General features: G+C 35.4%; 3 protein-coding genes across 6 annotated transcripts in view; 1 reads left to right on the top strand and 2 right to left on the bottom strand.

Annotated features, from left to right (window-relative positions):
• The window catches only part of LOC144973108 (N-sulfoglucosamine sulfohydrolase-like), a 33,043-nt gene extending 16,302 nt beyond the window's left edge, over positions 1–16,741 (top strand). The window contains exons 9-10 of one of the 2 annotated variants that reach the window (XR_013645490.1): positions 10,466–15,399; positions 15,559–16,741. Coding sequence is in view for 1 of the 2 variants with exons in the window: in XM_078915151.1 (XP_078771277.1) it covers positions 10,466–11,239 (774 nt within the window). In the remaining variant the exon portion in view is untranslated. Of the gene's footprint in view, positions 1–10,465 lie in introns of both variants that reach the window. The other variant, XM_078915151.1, reaches the window with a different exon arrangement.
• LOC144973109 (uncharacterized) lies at positions 1,575–7,327 on the bottom strand. Of its 3 annotated transcripts, none has more exons than XM_078915153.1 (3): positions 7,252–7,327; positions 5,999–6,148; positions 1,575–4,560 (listed from the first exon to the last, which is right to left on the bottom strand). In XM_078915153.1, the coding sequence occupies exons 2-3, from the start codon at positions 6,126–6,128 to the stop codon at positions 3,590–3,592; spliced, it is 1,101 nt and encodes a 366-aa protein (XP_078771279.1). In that variant the 5' UTR covers positions 6,129–6,148; positions 7,252–7,327; the 3' UTR covers positions 1,575–3,589. The 3 variants fall into 3 exon arrangements, with proteins under 3 accessions (XP_078771279.1, XP_078771278.1, XP_078771280.1); XM_078915152.1 differs by having other exon boundaries at positions 6,991–7,294; XM_078915154.1 differs by having other exon boundaries at positions 5,999–6,145; positions 6,991–7,287.
• Positions 16,742–22,490: 5,749 nt separating the features above from the next.
• LOC144973105 (uncharacterized) overlaps positions 22,491–25,209 on the bottom strand; it is a 7,088-nt gene continuing 4,369 nt past the window's right edge. Inside the window, exon 2 of the mRNA XM_078915141.1 lies at positions 22,491–25,209. This exon is cut by the window's right edge and continues 1,856 nt beyond it. The gene's annotated coding sequence lies outside the window, so the exon portion shown is untranslated.

Below are 25,209 nucleotides of genomic sequence, written 5' to 3'. Positions count from 1 at the left end.
GTAGCAATCTGAAGTTTTTTTTTCCTTTCTGTTTTTTGTCACTATAACATTCACATCTCAAATTTTGTCTTGCACCAATGATTGTTCCCAATTGTTAATATTTCACTTTCTTGTTTATATATATATATATATATATATATATATATATATATATATATATATATATATATATATATATATATATATATATATATATAGATATAGATATAGATATAGATATAGATATATATATATAGATATATATATAGATATATAATATATATAGATATATATAAATATATATTTTTTAATGCAACATGAAACATTCTGGTGTATTCGTCGCTGTTTTTTTTCCCTTGTTCAATGTTTGTAAAATTGCAGGAAAGAGTCGCATGAGGATTAAATCATTAGTTATCCTGTCATCTGCATTTTTTTCCAAATTGGATACTAAAATTTGCCAAAATTTGCCACAAGAAACCCCAAAATTTGCCAAAATTTGCCAAAAAATTTGCCGAGGAGAACTAAGCGTTTCAGTAAAAATTAACATGCGATACAGAAAAATATATATATAAAAGACAATTTATTACATTTAAGGAGGCTGCATTTATTAATTTAATGAAATGACTGTGAATAGCGTTGTTACAAAGATTTTAAAGGATCATTATCCATAGAGAGTAGCTTCCCTTGGTTTGGGCCCAGGCAAAGCTGCAACATTTCTCAAGTTTCGCACTTTTTTTTTCGTAATTTTGTTTTCGTTTCTTTTTTTTTTCCCAAAATTTGCCACGCGATTTGCCAATTTTCCAAAAATTTGTCACGATTTGCCAATTTTGGGAAATTTGCCAAAATTTGCGGATCACCCTGATATTTGCGGCCACAAAAAATGCAGATGACAGGTTATCGGGTAACCTCTTTGGAGTCATGTCTGATGGGTACTAAGGGGTCTGACATTTGATGTCCTTGTCATGGAAGGCTGATTTTTTGGCCATTTTTGTTTTTTGTTTGGTTTTTTTTTCTGTTTACTGTAACTAAGACACTTTTTCAGATTTAAATCTTTTTTTTTTTTTGCGTCGTGTCCTTCAAATATTGACAAAACATCCACACAAAGAGGGGTAGACTCAAATTGTTATAATACCTTATATCAAATATAGCAAGCAGTTGGTATACAAAAGGAAATAACATCAGCCTCTAAAAATTGAGATTACCACCTTTTAAATATTCATTTTATGCCTCTCAACCAGAGCAAAACTAAAAAGTCTCATTGCAGAACAAGAACAAAAGAAAAAGCTTACTCGGAAGATAGCAAAAGATTTAAAGCACAGCAAATAGTAATAGTACTTCCCCCCACCGCCTTCTGCCTACAGGGGAAGATAAGAACTTATCAACGTATCTTTGAAATAATATGTAAAGAAAGAAATTTTAAAATTGACATACTCCGTTTTACCAAACAAAAACAAAAAATCTCTAGTTGGCAACATGTTTTTACCTATTTAAGCTAAATTGACAGGTCAGGCATATTGGTCATTGTTTTAAGCAGTTTGCTCTTTTTATTATACTGAACCAGTCTTTATTTAATTTTTTTCATTCTATATTTGCTGTTTTATTTTTAAGGATTTTAGGGTGCTTGCGACACATTTAGTTCATAACAGCACCAGTAAAAAGGAAGAAAATGGGATAATATGAAAGTTCTAGAATTACAATTAAAGCACCCTAGATAAAGTAAGTCAAAGGGGAATGGTACAAATAGGTAAAACGTGTAGATTCCAAGAGCATACCATCAATGTACTTATTTTGAGATCACCTAAAAGTCTCATCTGGACAGTTGGGGTGACTAAGACCAGTCCCCAAATGTGCTCCCCTGATTGAAAATGATTAAACAAATATGGTAAAATGTACATCATTGGATTGATTTCATACTTAAGAAAAAGAACATCGGACAGCTTATCTCAATGTCAAGATATATAATAAAGTGGTCTTTTAGTGATTTTATTCAGTCCAACTGATACCAAAATGTATAATTGAAAAAAAAAACAATTTTACAGGATAAACATAAGATTATTCATCACAATCGAAAAAAAAAATCAAAAATCAGTGTTTAAGTTAGTTTGTATTTTTTGATACATAAGGAATAGACTTTTAAGACCCTATGCATAGCAGAGCTACCAATTATACGCTAAAAATGCGTATTTATATGCTTTTTAAAATCAAATTACATGCTTCGTCCGGAATCTCATCTCACTGAACACTGAAGAAAGTTGCATTTTCATCATCTTCTTCCAGCTTATCTTGTTTTCTGAAGCCTAAACCAGTAACTTTATTTGGGCAGAAGTAGCCTTTACCAAATTTATTGTGAAGAGGCATCTTCCAGCAGCGATAATAGATGATTATGGTGATATATGATTATGAACAATGCATTTTAAAAATTATTTTTTGCACAATTATATATTTTCCTTCAAAATGACACCCTTTTTCAGTCAAAAATTTACACCTTTCCTTCAGTTGGATATCTTCACAGCTTTGTGATTCTCAGTGCACTCTACCATTATGGTGTACAACATTTATAATATACACATCATCCATTCTTTTTTTTTTTTTCAACTTTAGTGCAATTAAACCCTTCCAGTACAGGACACATTTCAATTTATTGTTTTAAAATAGACTTTTCTCACTAATGCATTGGTGAATGGTGGATTAACACTGGGTTTTGTTTTGTTTTGTTTGGGTTTTTTTGGGGTTTATTTTTTTTTTTTGGGGGGGGGGGTTGATATTTTTTTAAAATAGGAACAAATCTTTTTAGGCAAAAATTGGCAGTAAGCAAGGATGATTGCACAGAAAACTTCATTTCATTAATCTTTGTTATTTAAAAAAAAAAAGTGAAACCTTAGAGTCAACATTGAGCAATACGAATCAAGGTTTCACAAATATTTGAACAAAAAATAACATTAACATTGAATAAGTTTTTTTCGCAAATAACAAATTTAAGACTACTGCCACTGCGGTAAACACTAATTTAAAATTTAAAATGTAAATCTCTCAGAGCGATACAATTTTATGGCACAGCTATCAATTTAGTTTTAGTTTATATTTTACATAGTTTCATTACACTTTTATCACAAATATTTGCATTCCTACCAAGATTTATGCATAAATCTGGTAGCAATTTTGAATACATATTATAGATGAGTGAATACAGTTACAATGCAACCCACAAACATCAGAGACCTGAAAAAAAAATCCCATTAAAAAAAAAGGATCTGATAAAAATTAATCACACTTTCAAATTGATCTCAGTTTCAACAAAATCCGACTACAACCAAAAACCCACTTGTTTCAAATGTAGTCAATTAATGATCTATTTCTTTGTGTATTTTTATATATTTCAATTGATGTCAATGTAAGCGCTTGGTGCCTGTTTAGATGGGGTAAAGCACTATAATAAGTGCTATTTATTATTATAATCATTGGGCCTGGCCTCGTAATTGTATTAGGGCTGCACTATAATATACGCAAAACATAATATAGCAGAGTATTTCATAATTATGAAATTTTTCATATTAATAAGTATTTAAAATACTGCAGTTCCTTTACAAACACCATATTATTATCATCATAATCATATGTAACAATTGTTGAAGCCATTGAGTGGGTGACGACCCCTGTGTGTGTGGGGGATGACAACTTTTTTCCCATTCTCCATGGATGTGTTTCCAGTGTACACAGGGGCACCGCTACTACCTGGGCAAGTGGCTGCATCGTAGAAAGTAACTCGCACAGTCAAAGTAGTATCATTCATTAAACTATAATAAAAATCGAATCTCCATAAAGCATTGTTGTTTTTCTCACAAATTTTGAATAGATCCCGCAAAGCCAAAGTTATTTGATTTGCACTTTTAGAATTACCTTTTTTTTCAATACCAACAACGTTGCCGATGCTTATCCGTTTCGACGTACCATGAGGATGGGAGATGACAATAGCAAACTTTTTCAAAATTTCTCTTATGGATTCTGGAATGCATTCCCATGCATGTTTTGCAATGTCTTTGCACATTTTTATGTGGTGGACAAATTCTGGTCGATGCATATTACAAGTAAACACTGTGTAATCTAAGTTATGGTCTGTAAGATGGACCCCACGACCATTCTCCTTGACAATTAGATCCCGGCGATCATCATTATGGTAAAAGAACTCTACTCTAGTTTCCCTAGCTTGTTTGTTACTCTCCACCACATGTTTGTTCGTAATTATTCCTAGACCACCATAAACAATATGCTTGTTTCCCAAAAGCTGATTGTATGGACATCTTTGATTTTTACAAGGATACTCTTTTTCTAAATGGTCTCTGATTATAAAAACTCTTCCTGTGGCATTCACTTTGTGACTGAGTCGCACAACTAGCTGTGCTGAATATCTTAACCAAACCACGACTGTAGGGTGTCGAATGTCCTCTGGTAAGTCGTTTAAAGTAAAATTGTGAAATTCAATGAAGTCATCATGTTGTCCACTTTTGTCACAGCTAGGGGCAGCAAGGTCCAACTCATTTCCATAGTCAGCCTCTTGATAATCTATGTCCAAGAAGGAATCCTCTGAAATGAAAAAAAGCATTTATGAATTAATTTGAAATTAATTTTAATTTTTATGTATTGATAAAAAAAAAATACCCACTATAGAAATATCCAATTCTCACAAAAGATTAATGATTCATAATGAATTATTGTTTCCCAACATTGGAAATATAAATGAAAATCAATTGCCTTCAATTAGAGTTCCTTTTTTTTCCCGAGGTGACTCGATAGTGTCGAAGTTTGCCATGCGAATTCCTTTTCGACATGATTCAATAATTGATGCACATCGTTTGTGTCTCTATGTGAATGGGAACGGTGACTCTATGCTGAGAATTTATAATGAAAACCAGAAGGGACATAAACTAAGCTTTGTTTTCATACCTTTATCAATTTCGTATCTATTATAGTTTTGAACATACAAGAGCGCCATCAAGACTTGTCAATCTACCCTTGTGACAAGAAATCATTCTGCTTTCGCCTGTCTCCATTTCCTTTCATCGTCGATCTTAATTAATTAAAGAAACTGTCCCATTTCGTAATTGTCACAATAAATGTCCCTTTTTTTTCACTTGCACTTGACAATTTAAAAGCAAGAGTAATACATTCACAATAATAAACTGAAACCCTCCCTTACAGTCATCAAAACCTAGATAAAGATTAACTTAAGTATATAATGAAATTTATTACAGATCATCTTAATGTCATCAATTGGGCCCAAATATAGTATGCAGTGTTATGAAAGTTTTAATTTACTGTTATATCAACAGACAAGGTAAAAAATGTTTTAAGTGGAAGTTGCGGCCAATCAATTTCCCATAGTCAAGTTCAAATTCCCAATGCGGCTCTCGTCCACCAAAAGAAAAGATAATGTATTGCAAAGACTAAATCAATTGACTTTTACGACATAAAAACAACTACGGTCTGTTTCATAATTAATATCCAAGCTTAGAGATGTTTCTAGAGCTGTCTGTTGTATGGCACTGATGTTTTGCACGTCTATTACATATACGCACGACCAAACAAAAATACTTTTTCTCATTTGAAAAAAACACATTTGTGCTGTATTAAAACTTTTACAGTTATAAATTTTAACTTTCAATTGCTTTATAATACAATACCATGACCTAAAATGATCATCATTTCAAAATATAACAATGATCATGATTTGTGTTCACAAATGGCACACTCTCAGATGATTTAACATTGATGCAACACATTCTTCGATTAACACAGGACAACCGAAAAAGTTTGTGTAATCCGTGAACATGACTGTAAGACAAGGGACTAAAAATGTGATTTAGCCTGTATGATCTAAATGTTTGTGCATCCAGGTCTCGTAGATTGATGACATCCCCCATACCTTTTTGTTGGTAAAATAGGGAATATTATCCATCTCTGATTTACTTGCTTGGTCAAACAAGTTTGCCATGACGAAATAAAAAAATGTTCTTTTACAAACCTTCACAATAGCCATCATTAGTCAAATAACTGTGGTCAATTGTAGGGAATAGTTTATGGCGACAAGTGGAATGGAAGTCAGATACCAGTTCCACTTTGTTCCGCTTTTGATGCATATGGTTTGTTGTCATGATATAGGACACAGTCTCTGCTAAGAAGAAAAGGTGAGGGAAGGGAGGAGGAGAAGGAATATTACAATGTAATTTTTAAAAATAAAAAAGAAATGACAAAATAGAACACACTACAGTGTTACTCAGATCTTGTAGTATAGTTGAAGGATTGAAAGAGTTATTGCAAAGTTTGGGTACTTTGCTTTTTTGTAATTTTTACTTTGTTTTAAATATTATTATTAGGCTATTATTATTATTGTAAGAATGCAAAATGGTAATAATAATAATAATAATAATAATAATAATAATAATAATAATAATAATAATAATAATAATAATAATAATAATTGGGCATCAGGGAACTGCTAAAAACAAATAAATGTTTTCGAAATTTGTACCCATCATTTTCATACTTCCTCTGTATAGGCATACATTATCACTTCAAAATGTTACTCGAGTAACCCGTCAAAATGTTACTTGAGTACCCGGTGTATCAAGCCAACCGAATTATCAGCGCACACTCACGACCGCTTCACTATTACTATATGACTATACTAATACTACTATGGCTATGGTGGGTGGTGATAGAGTGATACTTTTACTCCAACAAAGCGATCCATAATTGAGGAAAAATTCAGTAGTTAAATCTTAATTAGATCGTCTTAAATTCGACGGACTGATAAGAGTCCAACATTGCATAAAAACTCGGTTCTAAAACTTAAATTATGACCCCAATGGCCAATGATGCGCGAACAGAACTTCTGAAACTGAAATAGGAAGTTGAGAAGTGGCAAGTGATCGCATCATGATCGGCTTACAAGGGCCTCTCTTTCCTTTTTCAACTTAAAAACAGAATACATAAAAATTTCCAACTCTAACTCACTATCAATAAAATATCGGCAATCTACCGATCCAAATCAACAAAGAAAGAGCAGAAGTGGAGGTGACATCAGCAGCTGTACTGTATGTGTTCTTGGGGGTGGGCTACAGACGATGCAGTACAGTTTAACATCCGTTCAGAAAATTTTGTTTCTTATCTCTTATTTATCATACACTAGATAGCGATTAGATCAAAAGCTACATTTCCTAAAGTTGAAGGATAAAAGTTTAATCATGCGATTTTCTCTCCTTGAGTGAGACTTACTACGGAAAACACAATTGTTTACTGTTTACGGAAGTTGAATCACAAATCCCGAGAACTAGTGCTGGGCGGGTACCCGGGTACCCGCGGGTACTCGCGGGTAATAAAGTTAAACCGGGTACTCGAGTAAAAGGGACGGGTAGCGGGTACCCGCTTCAACAAATGGAAACCGAACTGAGTGATAATTGGATGTGATACAATTTTGATCTTACATATTTACATTCACATGACCTTTTTTTCAAAAGATTTTCCTCTTTTATTTTTCAATTACATTGATTTTTTTGTTTTATTTGTTAACACACATTTGATTCAATTTTGGAATCAACAGATTAAGACTATATTAGTTCTTATCTTTTAAAGGAATCTCAGGTATTTTTAAAATTTTATTTATTTATTTATTTATTTTGGTTTCATTGTAATTAATTATCCTTGTTTCTTACTTTCGTTTCATTAGTTGTAATAAATAATAAATAATAAATGAATAAAAAAAAATTAAAGAATAAAAACATTAAAAAATTTAAAGAATAAACCCCCCCCCCCCCCCCCCCCCCCCTTTCACAAAAACATTTTTTTTGGTCAAAAGGTCACTCCTGCCACGGGTACCCGCGGGTACCCGGGTAATCCGACCACTACCCGGGTAATACCCGGGTAATGATTTGGGCGGGTAATCCCAGCACTGCCGAGAACTGGGAACATCCGAATTTTTCAGCATTATCTCCCTTGGAAAACACTCACACGCCTCTCTCTCTCTCTCTCTCTCTCTCTCTCTCTCTCTCTCTCTCTCTCTCTCTCATATTATGGACACTGCGCGGCTTGTCGTTCTGTTATTGTCTTTCGTTAGTTTGGTTTGTTTTGTTTTTTGTGCGGCAATATTATAATATGGTCTTGTTGATCGCTTTCGGATCGGAGGGTCCTGGATTCGAGCCTTGCTCGGAGCATAGTTGAGTCCTTGGAAAAGGTTCTTTACTCACATTCTCACACCGTACTCAGGTGTAAGATGAGTACCTGCCCATTATCAGCGTTATCTATGTCGGAAAAAAAATGTAATATCGCCTAACAGGCGCCATGTCTTCTACATGTTACATGTTACAAGCGCTTTGCGTTTGAGCAAGTTTTGTGGATATTGCGCTATATAAAAGCTCAAGTTTTTGGGGGTTTTTTTGTTTTGTTGAGGGGGAAGGGGTGGTGTTTGGTTGTTTTATGTTTGTCATTTTTTATTGTTTGGTCGTTTTTGTTCTTTTTTCGTTTAGTTTGTTTTGTTGTTTTTTTTGTGTGGGGTTTTTTCTTTTTTTTTTTTTTTGTTGGGGGGGGGGGGGTTTACATATTTGTTTTATTTATTGTTGTTTGTTTGATTTGTTTGTTGTTGTTTTGTTTTGGGGGGGGAGGGGGGGGTTTGGGTTGTTTTTGTTGTTTTGTTTTAATTTTTGTTTTGTTTTGTTTTTGGGGGTTTATTTTGGGGTCGGTGGAAATTTCTGCATTGCAGTGTATATCAGAACTGAGCACAATTTGTTTTATTTTTGTTGTTTTTTGTTTTTTGTTTGGGGGGGTGGGTTGGGGTTGTCTTTGTTGTTATTTTGTTTTGTTTTTTTTGTTTGTCTTTTGTTGTTTTTTTGTTTGTTTGTTTTTTGTTTTTGTTTTTGTGTTTGTTTGTTTGTTTGTTTGTTTGGGGGGGGGGAGATATTTTTGTGCATTGCAGTATCAAAAATGAGCACAATTTATTATATTTTTATTCCATTTTATTATTTTGGAAAGTTGGGGTGAGGAGGATAATACGGTTGTCACGTATTTCCCACCGTCAAAATTAAATGCCGTACAAGATCCCGGTTATTTGAACAGATTTATTTCTATATATTTTTTATGTGTCCCTCGAATTTAAATTTCTTGTCATCGAATAAAATACAAGTATGTCGAGAGCAGAAAAGCCTGTCTCTACGCTAATTGATTTATTAAGAGAATTGGGGTCCCGATAGCTCAGTTGGTAGAGCATTGTCTCGCGCGAAGCAAAGGGAATGGTTCGATCCAGGGTGAAATGACAAATATCAGTCACTGGTGTCTGATAAAGATATGAAAAGTGTGAATGAAACAGTGTCAGGGAGAAAAATACAAGGAAAAAAAGTAGTCCATCAGAGCCATTGTGTCCATGAAGCTGGGGTTTATCCCCGTTTCTATAGCGTGAAACAGACAATAGCAACTGCTTTCTGTCCTTAGATCGGACGCTATTCTATCGCAAAGTACTTTCCACCAAATCTATCAGACTCAGCTACCCATTCACTGTTGGGCGGACATGAGGGTCAGAAAAAATCTCGACTGCACCTGTGATCGATCTTAGTCCCTTTGCGTTTGAAGCGAGTGCTCTTATCGCGACCCCCAAGGGAAAAAAATACAGCCCAAAAAATCAGCCTCCTTCCACTTGGAAACAAACCTCAGACCCCCTCATTACTCCTCAGACGTGCTACCATTACACCACAGGGGTAACCCAATAATTGGGAGGATTTGATGCCTATAATACACTTCATAAAGGTGCGCGTTTCCGCTGTAAACCCTCCTTTGCATCACAAAACACAAACATTGAATTGGAGAGTACGAGGATGAAGACATTTTAAGTCAGCTGCAGTTTTATTTTGAAAATATCTAAGATTCGTATACGATAAATATCTGAATTAAATATGTATGAAACAGTGCCAGACAAAGCAGAGAGAAAAAATACAGGAAAATCAGGTCTAATGTTCGATCCCCAGTCGAGGCAGGCACAGAGATGCTATCCCTTCCTTTCACTCATCCTAAAGGGACATTTTTGTTGTTGTTGTTGTTGTTGTTGTTGTTGTTGTTGTTGTTGCCCAAGAAAAATGTGACCCACTGTCTCAAAACAGTATTATGTCGAAATGAACTAGTAGCGCGAAATTGAATTTACAGACACCAACATGAATCTTGGGCTTAATTTCTAAACGTAAGGTTGGAGAATAAATACAATTTCTTATAATACAAAAAACTAGAAATTAGGATCTCCTATACATTTTTATTCTAAATTTACTTTTCAAGGTCCGATTCATCCCGCCCGACATAATACTATTTTGAGATGATGGGTCACATATATACTTTTGCATAGACACCATTGTCTGATAGTGTTTGATTTTATTTTCCATACAATTTTCTCATGATAATGAAATGAATTGCAATTCATTTTATTTTTTACATTCATTTTATACTTCTCATACAGAAAAACCTTCAATCAAGAGATGCTGTTTTTGCCAGCCATAGTCTTCATGAGATCACGATGTACTACCCGATGAGATCAGTAAGAACTGCCCATTATCATCTCATACACAATCTCAACTTCAAGATGCCATTTGAAATCGACCAGGACTTCTTTGTTTCACCAACTTTTCAAGATATTTTGAATCGCACAAAGTCCGGCCTGCCGCTGCCCTGGTACAAAACCCTTAGGGAATATTACTACAGACCAGAATGGGAACTTTATGATTTACGACAAGACCCAAAGGAAATGGCCAATGTCGCTGGTGATCAGTCGTACTCAAATACGTTGGTTTATCTACAGAATAAACTATTAGAGTGGCAAAACAAAACAGGTGATCCATGGCTGTGCTCCCCGTCATCTGTGTTTGAATTTCAGGGTGCGTATAAAGGCAGACCAAAATGTTTGCCAATGGAAAACGGGATACCACCAGTTTTGCATCGACCACAATACAACCGCGATGGTGGTGTTAAAAGTGGTAGTAAACCGGGCTATCCCAACACCGATAAAGAGACAATGTTCGGATTTGTTGATGTCAAGTTAGCTGAAGATAGAGTTTACGGTGATGTGAATGAAACAAAATTGATACTAAAGAAATATGTGCTGTCTATGGATTTGACAAACCTGGTCATAATGTTTTCTTGGTTTATCTGTGTTTGTTGCTATGTCAGTTATAGATTTGGGTTTTATCACAGAAAAAGGAAAAGCATTTCACAACAACAGCTTCATACTTTGTAAAAAATTAAGTAGATAAATAAACTATGTGCGATGATTAAGGTTTCTAATATTTTTTTTTAGTCATTGAATTTTGAATAAAGGTTTGTACAGTTGGGCTTGGAAATCAGGATCAATTTTTTATTATATTGGATTGAAGTTCCCACCGAATGGAAGTGGCCTTACCAATATCAGGCATGACAATGTAGGGGAAAAACGTAAAAGAAAAAAAGGGAATTTTTGTATTCTTCTGCGAATGATGCCTCGTGTCCAAGGTCTACTTTATAATTACAGACTATTACATAAGGGACTGGGAATTGCATAGTTTATGAATCCCTGATTCACACACTCACACAAACACATATGCACACGCACACACACACACATATATATATATATATATATGCACACACTTGCACATTTATTGATAACTTTTGTATATATGTTAGTTATGGAAACATAGTTTTAAACTCTGGACACCTTTTTTAAATATGTGTCCTAAGCTCCACAGCAATTTCATAGATTTAAGACTAAATTATTTTAAAGCTATGAGTATGCAAATTGTTGCGTGTATGACAAGATTTTATTATACAAATGGAGGATTACATGTTTTGGCTTTTTTTATTTCTTGCAGTCCGTGCATGAATAGATGTATGTATGTATGTATGTATGTATGTATGTATGTATGTATGTATGTATGTATGTATGTATGTATGTATGTATGTATGTCTGTATTTATATATGTATGTATGTATGTGCGGGGCCAAAGTGGCCGAGTGATTAAGGCATTGCACTGTGACCCGGAAGGACCCGGGTTCGAGCCCCGCTTCAGGCACTTTCGTTTTTTTCTTTGAGCAACTTAGACAACATGGGTGATTCCTGTTGACATCAGGGTGTCCCAGAAGTTTGGAACCAATAATAAAATAATTTATGGAGAAACAGCCAGTACAGCTCAGCACAGGATGTTAGTGAAAATAAAGAGAAATAATTCAAGTTTTGTTAAACGCAAAACAGAACTCGAAAAATTACTTGCCAGATTTTTAAAGATTTTTAAAAATACATACATATTTAATAGATTTCAACGTGTCCACCATTTTGTGTGATCAGTAATTTGACGCGTGGCTCAAGTTCTCTCCAAGTATTTTTGAGCATTTCTTTGCTGACTGATTCAACTGCCATCAATAAATGTGGCAACATTGACAACTTGAATGATTTCTTTATGAACTGAAACAAATTTCATAATAATTTCTTAAATATTTTCAAAATAAATACGATTTGCTATTGGTTCAATATTTCTAGGACACCCTGTATATATGCCAAAATCTAGAGGGGCCTAAATGAGTCAATAAAATGAATAGTAAAGTAAAGGGAATAAAAATGACTCTTATAAAAGATACAAAACAAAGTAAACGACGTTTCAGCCTTGGGCCTTTTTCGGGTAAACAAGAAAAGGAAATATGTTATATTACATTAGCATTAAAGTTAAAACACATTATAGATAAAAATGTGTGTGTGTGTGTGTGTGTGTGTGTGTGTGTGTGTGTGTATGCGCGTGATAGGGAAGGTGAGAGAGAGAGAGAGAGACATTTTTACTATGTATGTATGTATGTGTAAAGACAAGAGTCTTTTTTCCTTCTTGAGCATTCCCGTTGTTTACAGTTTACTGCTTTCTTTCTTTATTTTGACCACTGTACTTTCACAATCAATGGTATAATTTCTAATAGCAAATGGGCCAACGAGAGTTGTCTTAATTTTGACTGTATTCTTCATCTTTATCAACAGTTGTTCAGTTTATTTTAAACCTTCTATTTTAATTTTTTTCTAAAAAAGTAGTCTCGTAATTGTTGTTGTTCTTGTTCACGTTGTTGTTGTTGTTGTTGTTGTTCTCATTCTTGTTCATGTTATTGTTGTTGTTGTTGTTCCTCGTGTTGTATTTGTTGTTGTCATCGTCGTTGTTGTTGTTTTAAGTAAAATAGTGAAAACAATAATACATTTTTAAAATACATTTGTCCAATTCGTGTATTACTGATAAAAGATACGAGCTTTAATGTTTTTTAAATATTAAATCTTGTTTTGTCAATCTGTTGATGTTTACCACAATTTATTCATATACTATACTGTTTGATTCAACTTTGATATATTTTACAAGTGACATTATATATTTCATGTGAATATCCGTACACTGCAACATTCATAATCTTTGAAAGAAAGATGTCATGCCTCACTTATTCTGATTCTTATGGCATGTATACAGTTTGATTAAATTTTGATATATTGTACAAGTAACATTAACTATTCCATGCTGGGTGGGGTTCCTGACCTCCCATAGTGGGCATGGAGGTCGCTTATAGTGTCTTTTTTACCCCTATATCTGTTTTCGGAGTTTCTTTCTGTCTTTGCCTTGGAATGAGATTACTTGGTTTTGTCCTGAAATCCTTGGCTGGGAGGGAAGCAGTAGTCAAATGTATAGCTATAGTTTTGGGAGATTATATTTTTAATATAATGGTTTGTAAACATTTAAGTGTACTCCTCTTAGTGGGACCTGGATTTGTGTCTGGATGAGACTTTTAGGTGATCTCATACTTTGACAGCAGGCTCTTGGAATATACATCTGATCCCTATTTGAACCATTCCCCTTTGTCTTACTTTGTTCTTGTGCTTTCTTTCAATTTTAAAGCCATAACTTTTATTGACTATCCCATTTTTTCCTTTTTACTGGAGTTGAAATGACCTAAATTTTTTGCAAGCACCGTAAAACTAAAACCCTTAAAACATAAAACAGAATTGTTGAAGCCATCTTGCTGGACAATACAAAATGTTTTTAACCTCCAACTATGGAACGGAGGAGGTCAATTCTAGCTGTTTCTTCTTGCTGCGCTTCTTGACCTAGATCACTTCGAAGTTTGAGAAGTTACTGTGTGGCCATGACTGAAATAAAATGCACAAGTGCCATAAAATCCAAATTAACAACAGACAGTCATATGTATAGTATTAGTATTAGTTTTGAGAGGTGATATTTTTTTTTCTTAAAAATCATCTCTCTGCTATGTTTTGAACATATGATATATATATTTGAGTGTGTTCTACTTAGTGGGATCATGTGGACGAGGCTTTTAGCTGATCTCAAACTAACTACATTGACAGTGTGCTTTTGGAATTTACATATGTACTCTATTTTAACCAAATCCTATTTGTCTTCCTTTTTTCTTGGTTACGTTAATTGTAATTCTAGAATTTTTACTATCTCATTTTCCTCCTTTTTACTGGCGCTGGTATGACCTGTATGTGTTGCACCCTATTTGAACAATTCCTCTTTGTCTAACTTTTTCTAGGATGTTTTTACATGTAATTCTAGAATTTTTGACGAGTCCATTTTCTTCATTTTTACTGGCGTTGATATGACCTAAATGTGTTGCAAGCGCCGTAAAACCCTTTAAAAACAACCAAAATACACATAATGAAAGTGAATGTAAGCGTTGATTCAGGTGAGTAATCAAATCCATTCCCTTTTCTGGGTGAGGTCTTTTGCCCTCCCATAGTGGGCAGGGAGGCACTTTCCCTGTCCTCTATCTGCTTTTTCTGTTTTCGTACTTGCTTCATGTCTTTGTCTTGGAATGAGATTAAATGGGTTTTGTCCTGGGTCTGGACGTAGTTTTTGGCTGAGAGGGAAGTAGTCAAATGTATAGTTATAGCTTTGGGAGATATCTTTTCCCTTGTAAATCATCTCTCTATTACATACCATTATGAATTTTATTTTGAAATATATGATTTGTAAACATTTGAGTGTTTTCCCCTTAGTGGGATCCGGTGTTGGTGTCTGGATGAGACTTTTCCTGTTCTTGGGTACTTTGATTGTAATTCTATAATTTTTTTACTATCCCATTTTCTTCCTTTTTAATGGCGCTGATATGACCTAAATGTGTTGCAAGCGCCGCACAATCCTTAAAACATTAAAATATAAAAGATATAACCTTTCATTACTGTTTATAGACCTATATACTGAACATACAACTTTGTAATGTTATCAATCTCCTGATGCTTTGGATAACCGATTAATTATTATCTTTTTTATCATTACTTGCGTAATTAGACTCCCTACTACTAATTGATTGCTGTTTTCATTGAAGGTTTTCAATGACACTTTTAAAGTGATACTAGTACTAGGCTGCTAGAAGCTGTAAAAAGTAATAAACACAAATGAATATAACGGCTTCAAAAAAGAACAAACTACCCAACACGGGACGTGTCAGGCTCAAAACCCTTCTTCAGCCAACAACAAAAAAAAAACAATAAAGACATAAATACACGTTCCGTGTGTTTGGTATTTTGTTCCTTTTTTGAAGCTGTTATATTCATCAAGGATACTTTTCACCAACCTATCGGAGGTTACCCAATACTAGTTTGTTCCAGCAAGAATTGTTAGTTTTTTGTTTTTGTTATTTCAGTTGTTTATTTTTTTTAGGGCAAGGGAAGTGGTGTTGTTTGTTTGTTTTTCGCTCTTTTCTGCTTCATCTGTTTGTTGTCTGTTTGTTCTTGTGGTTTGTTTTATTTAAAACCGTAAACTTTTCTTTCTTTTCAGGTATATTTCTATATCAACCGTATGCTTTGGTAACGTTTTTTTTTTATTTCTTTAAATGAATGGTCTTAATTGAAAAAAAATAAATTCAGACCTTTTCTCCAATAATCTAATAAAAACCATCTTGAGATAAACTTTTAAGTTTTGAGATCTGATAAATATTTTTGTTAATGTGAATTACATTTGTATATTGTTTCATTACATTTATTTCCATTAATTGCAATTTGGTCCCTATATTGCCGTAATCAGATGGAACACTTTATTCCTCATTTTGAACAGAAACCTTTTACTTACAATTATTCAAGTGACCCTCAACCTGTCAACTTGGTGGGGTCCTTGACCTTTCGTGGTGGGCAAGGGGTCACTTACTGCATTTTATCCCCTATATCTGTTTTCTGAATTGCTTTCTGTCTTTGTTTTGGTTTGGGATCACTTGGTTTTGTCATCGCCCTTGCCGGAGTCCTTTGCTGAGATGGAGACAGTCAAATGTGTAGTATTAGTTTTGGGAGATAATGTTATTTTCCTTGTAAATCATCTCTCTGCTTTAATTGTAATTCTAAAATTTTTACTATCCCATTTTCTTCCTTTTTATTGGCGCTGATATGACCTTAATGTGTTGCAAGCGCCGTAAAACCCTTAAAAACAAACAAACATCTTTCTGTTCTGTATTGTTGTTGTTTTTGTTTTGAATATATTAATGGTTTATAAACGTTTGACTACCTTCCTCTTAGTGGGATAATATGCTGGTATCTGAATGGGACTTTTAGGTGATCTCAAACTAAGAACACTGATGGTATGCTCTTGAAATCTACATCTGCTCCTTATTTGAACGAATTCCCCTTTGTATTTTTTTTCGTGGTTGCTTTCAAATGACAGATGTGGCTGTGATGTTTCCTTTTTTTTTCTCTTGTTTTATTCGAATGTTAAATAAATGAGACTTTATACAAAATTTAAAGGACTATGAATTACTTCAAAATTGCATCAAGTGACAGTGACAGAACGGGTTAACTCTCTCCTTACCGATCATTTTCAGTATTTTCCCGAAAGTGTCAGGGTTATCCAGCAGAAAAATTGATTTTTTAAACCCAAACAATCTCTCTACAAAACAACTTAATGTTCTCACTAATTAAACAAAGATCATTCTTCAAATTCAAAGTTTTTGATGCACAAAATAAATCTGAATAAGAAAAAATGTATATTGTGTGGTAACAAATGTGACGATTTTGCTGTAGGTGGTAAGGAGAGGGTTAAAATGCAGAAAAAGAAGGGGGAAAACATTATTTGGTGGTAAGGTGTCTCACCTTGTAACTAAGATCAAACGATGTCCAGTTTGACGAACAACCAGCTGGGTTACAATAGATACAAAACTTGGCCTCCCATGATGGCAAGAGGTCACGCTGTTCTTCTATCCCCTTATATCTGTGTTCCGAGTTGCTTTCTGCCTTTGTCTTTGGATGGGATTACTTAGTTTTGTCCAAGCCCTAACTGGAGTCCTTGACTGGGAGGGAGTTAGTCAAATGTATAGTTATGGTTTTGGGAGATCATATTTTGTCCTTGTAAATCATATATCTGTTATGTATTGACTTACTTGACTTAGATGCCTTTCGCGTCTCGACCGAAAGATCGGGTCGCCTTGGCTGTTTCCAGTATTTCCTGTGTGAGGTGTCTCCAATATTGCCGGTCCTCTGCTAGGGTTCTCAGATTTTCAAGGTCCCCTGCCGTTATGAGACTAATGCTTTGTCCAAGTGTTGTGAGGTTTTTGTTTAGGATCACGGGGAGTGTTGTGATCGGTCTTCCTCTGAAAAGGTTCCCGTGTTTTTGGAAGTATCCCGACATGGCTTGGTTTGCTGGTATGTTTTTGTCCCTGCGTAGTATGTGACCGAAAAGTTGCCATCGTTGTTGTAAAATGTCAAGGGAGATTGGTCTTTCTTTTGTGATCTTATAGAGTGATTCATTTGAGATCTTTTTGGGGTATTTGATGTCCAGTACCCTTCTTAGCTGTGTGCGATGGAAGGCATCCAGATGTTCTTCTTCGGATTTTGTCAACGCCCAAGTGCCGCAGTTATACAGAAGTACCGGTTTTACAAGAGCATGGTACAGTTTCAGTTTGGTTTTTCTCTTTATTTTGTCACCTCTAATCCATACATTGGTGAGTTTACTGAGTGCGGCGTTTGATAGCTGTTTTCTTCTTTGTACATCCTCGGTGTCTCCAATTAGTGAGCCGACTTTCTTTGTTCTTTTCCATTCCTCTTTGTTCCTCGATATTGTTGTAAATTCGGTTTTATTGGCATTGACTTGGAGGTTATATTTCATGAGGGTATTTTGTATGATGTCTATATTTGCTGGTGTTGATCCAATAAAATCGACATCATCTGCATAGGCGATTTCTCTAGGGATTGCATTCTCAATATGAGTCGTTGGTTTTGGAATGACTTTTCGAACTTCTTTCAGAGCGTGTTCTAAGTATATTGTGAACAGAATCGGGCTCAGACTATCTCCTTGGGGGGTCCCGATGTTACTTTCGAACTGCGTCTGTTTTGTGGCCCCGTATATCCTTGGTTGTATCTTTGTGTTGCTGAGGAGAAATCGGATTATTCGGAGCTCGTCTTCGTCTACTATTTCTGTTAATATCTCCAAAAGTTTTCCTCTGTCGATCGTATCAAAGGCTGCGGACATATCGATTCCGGATATTGTTATGGATATGTTTTCTTTGAGTGCCTTTGCTGCCAACCATTTATGTGTCCATACAACGTCCGATGTGCTTCGGTCTTGGCGAAACCCGCTTTGGCTATGCGATAGATAATTTTCTATTTTCGGTCTAATTCTGTTGAGGACAATAGTTGACAGTGTTTTTCTTATGGTATTCAGTAATGTTATTGGGCGCAGGTTGTTTACGGGTCCTTTCGTTTTTCCTGATTTTTGTATTGTAATTAGGACACCGCTGTTTATGTCCCAGTCTTTGTGTGTTGAGAATGTTTTGTTCATTATGTTTGCAATGCTCAGATCCAGGGAGAGGGTACCGCATTTCAGCAATTCAGCGGGAATTTCATCTTCGCCTGGGGATCTGTTATTGTTTAGGCACTTTATGCTATTTCTAACTTCAGTTGTTGTGATGCGGTTGTTTAGGTCTCTAGGGTTTCCTGAGAAGGACGATATTTGTGAGACTTGTTTGTGAAATTTCTGCTGGAAGTGGTCAGTTACAATGTCAAGGATATCGTTGGGATTTGTTGTCTGTTTGCCAAATTTATCCTGTAGTTTTGGGTTCTCGAATGGTTTTCGGTTCAGAGATTTCGTCGCTTTGAACATAGACGATGCGTTATTTTGGACTTTTCTATGTCTTCCACTTTTTTGTCTAATTCCTCGTTTCTGTGTTTTATTGTAAGTGATCGAATTGAATGCAGTATTGTGTTTCGTTCCGTTTTCAGGTTTATTATTTCTTCCGAGTCTTTCGTGTTTTGTATCCTGATCCTAAGTTCTTTTTGTTGCCGCGATAGATCGTTAATAGCGATGTTAGGCGTTCGATTTGGTTTGTTTTTAGTTGTATTAATAGAGCCTGCACTTTCTTCCCCGCATATTTCATTGCCGCTTGCGTCTCTTTCCATTCATTGTTTGGATTACTGTTTTGCTTTATTTTCCATAGACTTGAGTTAAGTTCATATTGGTAATGAATGCGACATTCTCGCTCATTTACTATTTTTGCCGTGTTTATTTTGACTGCCGTTTTACCTTTCTGTCTTCGTTGTCTGTACACATTTATGTTGAAATTCGTTTTTACAAGTTTGTGATCGGATGTTAGCAGTGTACCACCGTATGATCGCGAGTTGGTTGAGTAGTGTTTATGGCGGTGTCGACATATGATATAGTCTATTTGGTTGTGTATTGTTATCATTTTGTCTTGGGTTTGGTCTTTCCTTTGTCCTACCCATGTTGTCTGGTGTCTTGATGGGTGGTTGAAAGCACTGTTTGTTATGAAAAGTTTTCTCTGTTCACAGAACTGGACTAATTTTTCTCCGTTATCGTTACGTTTTCCTTTTGAGTATGATCCTAAACATAGTGTGTCACTGTCGAGACGTTTTCCTACTTTGGCATTAAAATCTCCAGCAATTATTAATATTGATTTGTTTCCTATTTTGTTCAGTGTATCGTCTAGGTCTTTGTAAAATTTATCAGTTTCCTCTGGGTATTGTTTTGCGCGTTGACTTGTTGGTGCGTAAACATTTACGATTGAGATAGTGAACGTCTTCTTACCGTGATCGTCTTTGTTATCGTTATTCTGGTTCCTTGAATTGATCTTACACTTAAGCTCAAGAACACATATTCTGTCCGAAACATTCCATTCGTCACTAGTCAAATCCTGCAGTTTTTATTTATGAGAAATCCACATCCATAGTGAGGTGAACTGGAAGCAAAGCACAGCAGTCTGTGACCATTTATTGTTTGGTCGACGCCATCTTGGATCTTCGTCTCTTGTAAACACAACACATCGATTTTATAACTTTCTAAATCTTGACACAGTTGTTCCTTTCGAATGTTACTTTTAATAGATCTTAAGTTAAAAGTTCCAATATTAAGATTAGTCCACATCAGGTAAAAATTAAAGATTCCACACAGTGAATAAATGGAAACATAAGACTATCCACTGAGCCGAAGCTCAATGTCAACAGGTGTCAGCCATGTTGTCCGGAAAATGTTATGTATTGTTAATTATATATTCTGTAAACATTTGAGTGTGTTCCTCTAAGTGGGATCCTGTGCTGGTGTCTGGATGAGACTTTAAGGTGATCTCAAACTAAGTACATTGATGGTGTGCTCTTGGAATCTACATCTGTTCCTTATTCGAACCAATTCCCCTGTGTCTTACTTTTCTTGGGTGCTCTGATTGTAAATCTAGAATATTTTGACTATTCCATTCTCTTCATTTTTAATGGCGCTGATACGACCTAAACGTGTTGCAAGCGCCATAAAACCCTTAAAAACAAATAAACAATAGTTACAAAACTCTGGCTTCGGCGTGGGCCCTTTTACTATTGCACTTAATTCAGATGAGAATGGGGTGCCTAGCTACATGCATTGCAGGTATTGCGAGAGTGCTATACAAAAAGGACACCTAACAGACACACTGTACCCTATGAAATGGAATTTCAACTTTTATACGGCCTGCATGGGAAGAAAATGAAGCATTATGAAGAGCATCTGGTATTATGATTAATGGAAAAGTGTTCTATAAATGCTGAAATTTAATTTCATTGAACATCATTAAATGCAGTGTTGTGGTCGAATGGTATGACTACTTGAAAACTTTAGTTTGACGGTGGGGACCTTTACTTTATATAAAAATAATATACATGTCTTACATGTTGCGTGTCTCGTCCAACATATTTAGTATTAAAAGTAATAGAGCATTTATATAGAGCAATATCCACTAGACTTGCTTAAAGAGTTCATGTTGGTTTGGGACTCACCCCCACCCAACTTGTAAAAAGCTTTCAAACTCGGAGTGGGATCTTCTGACAGTCCATCAACAACTGTATGGGAAGAATACTACAAATTAAATGGCACGACACAATAAAAAAAACCCAGATCTATGGGGAATAACAGGCCAAGAAGAAATAGAAGTCGAAATTCTGGGTGGGGATCCTGACCTCCCATAGCGGGCAGGGAGGTCCATACTGTGTCCTCTATCCCCTTATATCTGTTTTCCAACATGCTTTCTGTCTTTGTCTTGGAATGAGGTTACTTGGTTTTATCCTGGCCCTGCTGGAGTCTTGGCTGGGAGGGAAACAGTCAAATGCATAGTTATTGTTTTGGGAGATGATATTTTTTCCTTGTAAATCATCTCTCTGTTATGTATTAATATATTTGTTATTTTTAGTGTATAATGTAAGCATTTGAGTGTATTCCTCTCTGTTGGATTTTGTGCTTGTGTCCGGATGAGACTTATAGGTGATCTCAAACTAAGTACATTGGTGGTATGCTCTTGGAATCTACATCTGATCCCTATTTGTTCCTAGTTCCCCTTTGTCTTGCTTTTTCTTGGGTGCTTTAATTGTAATTCTAGAACTTTTTACTATCCCATTTTCTTCCTTTTCATTGGCGCTAATATAACCTAAATGTGTTGCAAGCGCCGTAAAACCCTTTTTAAAAAAAAAAAAAAAAAAAAAAGAAGTCGAAATTAAGAGGAGGTAATGGAAATGGCTGGGTCAAATATTACCAGGCAAGCTCTTACATGGAACCAGCAGGGAACGAGGAAGAGAGGGCGGCCTAGGAATAGCCGGAGAAGGGCATTGGTGGAGGATCCAAAACTGAGGGTTTTACATGGAGAGAAGATGGCGCAAAGCCAGACAAAATGGAGGGGTTTCGTCGATGGCCTATGCACCAGCCGGAGTGAAGGGCCTAAGTAAGTAATATTATACTTTGTAAGCATTTGAGTCTATCCTTCATGGTGGGATCCTTTGCTTGTGCCTGAATGAGACTTTTGTGTTCTGTCAAAATAGGCACGTTTATGGATTGATTGTGGAATCCTCTGTTCCCTATTTGAACCAGTCCCATTTGTCTTACTTTTTCTTTTGTCACTTTAACTTCAGACCTGCAACTTTTACCCTATTATCTTTCTTTATACTGGCCCTGAAAAGACCTAAAAGTGTTGCAAGCGCCACAAACCCCCTAAAAACAAAAGAAAAAATAACAAACAGCAAATTAGATGATAAGCAAGGAGTCAATTTAATCAATCAGTAAATGACTTTACACTTTACAGTTTACAATTGACGGGTCAATTTGGGTTTTTTTTAAGGTGTTATGTTATCGATCGACAAAATAGTCATTCTTAATAAATTGCTTCACCATTCTAAAACTAAAAGAAAAGGGGGAAAACTTGCTTTCATCCACTATTACGCTTAAAGGGTGGGGTCTTCTGGGGGGCAGGGGGTCAATTGCTTTGTCTTCTATCCCCCCTGTATCTGTTTCTGAGTTGCTTTCTATCTTTGTCTTGGAATGATATTACTTGGTCTGTCCTGGCACTGGCCGGAGTCCTTGGACAAGAGGGAAACAGTCAAATGTATAATATTAGTTTTGAGATATTGTATTTTTACCCTTGTAAATCATATCTCTGATATGTATTGTTAGTTATGTTTACTGTTTTAGATATTATATTCTGTAAACATCTCAGTGGGATCATGTGCTGGTGTCTGGATGGGACTTTTCGGTGATCCAAGAATACTGATAGTGTCGCTCATAGAATCTACATCTGTTCTCTATTTGAACCAGTCCCCTTATTTTACTTTTTCTCGGAAACTTTTACTTGAAATTCCAAAACGTTTTCACTATCCCATTTTCTTTCATTTTACTGGCGCTGAACTGACCTAAATGTGTCTCAAGCACCGGAAAACTATTTAAGATAAAACAAAACAAAGGAATCCCAATCAAGCAGCATCGCTTAATGTTTAGGACCAGACAGTTTTGTCTGTAAGGTGCTTTGGAAAAAAATAGACAACGCTGTTTCTGGCCAGGTACTCATTTTACACCTAAGTGTAGTGAAAAATGTGAGTGACGAGCCCTTTTCCAAGGACTCAACTTTGACTAGCCCCCATAGTGAGACTGGAACCAGAGACCTACTGGTCCTAAGACGAGCTTCATACCACAAGATCACAACGCCGCTCTGATAAGTTATCCGGCAGTTATGTCTTCGTCATTTCAGCTGTTGATCCTTATTTGCCGACAAAGACACTCACATCCTTTGGACTCGAGTAACGCCTTTAAACATTCCTTTTCATAATGATGACGTAATAAACACACCCGTACACACTCCTTTTACAATCATTAGGTAATCTATACACCCATACGCATTTCCTTTTAGATATAATAAATACGGAATATATACCCCCATACACATTCATTTTTACAATCATCACGTAATATACACATCCACACACGCTCCTTTTTAACATCATTACTGTAATCTACACACCCATAAACATTGCTTTTTACATTCATTACGTAATATGCACATTCACACACATTCCTGTTTACAATCATTCTGTAACACGCATATTTATACACATTCCTTATTTACAATCATTGTGTAATATACACACCTATACACATGTCTTTTTACAACCCGTCTGTAATGTACATATCCATACACAATACGTTTGCGCGATATACTCATCAATACACAATCCTTTTTACAGTAATTACGTAATATACACACTTCTATTTAAAAAAATACTTAGTACCGACACCTATACACATTCCTTTTTATAACGATTATGTAATATACACATTAAAGCACATTTCTTTTTACAATCATTACGTAATATACACACATCCATACACCTTCCATATCTTAAAACATTAAAACATTGAAATCTTTTACTACTTCTCCTCCTCCTCCTCCTCCTCCTCCTCCTCTTCCTCCTCCTCCTCCTACTACTACTACTACTACTACTACTACTACTACTACTACTACTACTACTACTACTACTTTTACCACTACCACTACTACTACTACTACTACTACTACTACTACTACTACTACTACTACTACTACTACTACTACACTACTACTACTACAACTTTTACTACAACTACTACTACTACTACTACTACTACTACTACTACTACTACTACTACTACTACTACTACTACTACTACTACTACTACTACTACTACTACTACAGTCAAAATGATCAGCACTATAACTTAAATTTTTGAAGTTTGAGAAACAAAACATTCATTCTCCTCAAAGAAGGCATTTGTTTTAGCCTCAAATATTAAAAGTCAAGCCTATAATTCAATTTTAAACATCAGGTTTACTCCGATATAATACCGTTTTGGGTCTCGTAATCCTTTTGTCAGAGACCGTCTGTGACCATGTCCGACTTTTAAGTAGTCTCAGAAATATTGTTCTTATCCTTAGATTTCTATTCACTGTTTGAACTAGCTTCTTGTGTATGGTATCTTCTGGAGTGCTTGTTTTTAAAGCAGAATATTACAGCAACAGCGACATCATAAAATGATGCCCTTCCGCCACGACATCATATTATGACATCGTCGCCTAGGCATTCCACGAAGGGATATAGATAATTCATCAAACAAAATGTCTGATGTCAACAGGAATCACTCATGTTGTCCAATCGAGAAAACTGGGGGTTAATAATCTTGCCAAGGAAAAAAACGAAAGTGCCTGAAGTGGGGCTCGAACCTTCCGGGTCACAGTGCAATGCCTTAACCACTCGGCCACTTAGGCCCTTTATTAATAATATTACAAACGATTTATTAAATATCTTTTCACTGCCTTATCATGTCGGTTTTTTCAAGCAATGAAGTAACTTGACATTGTCCCAAACACTTTTGTAAAAAGCAAAACACTTCCGGCATTCAATTTTATCGGAATGCACAAGACCTTCACGTAACCAATAAA

Source organism: Berghia stephanieae, chromosome 5 (genome assembly GCF_034508935.2).
Source record: "Berghia stephanieae isolate SIO BIC M18660-M18661 chromosome 5, UCSD_Bste_1.3, whole genome shotgun sequence".
NCBI classification, from domain to species: Eukaryota; Metazoa; Mollusca; class Gastropoda; order Nudibranchia; family Aeolidiidae; genus Berghia; species Berghia stephanieae.
Note: the sequence above shows the minus strand (reverse complement) of the source record. Positions and strands in the feature narration are given on the sequence as shown.

Bases quoted from the DNA above. Each gene is read 5' to 3' on its own strand.
- LOC144973109 (XM_078915153.1), bottom strand. From the start codon at position 6,128: ATGACAACAAACCATATGCATCAAAAGCGGAACAAAGTGGAACTGGTA. The intron at 4,561-5,998 runs GTTTGTAAAAGA...TTTTCATTTCAG, and splicing joins TAATGATGGCTATTGTGAAG to AGGATTCCTTCTTGGACATA.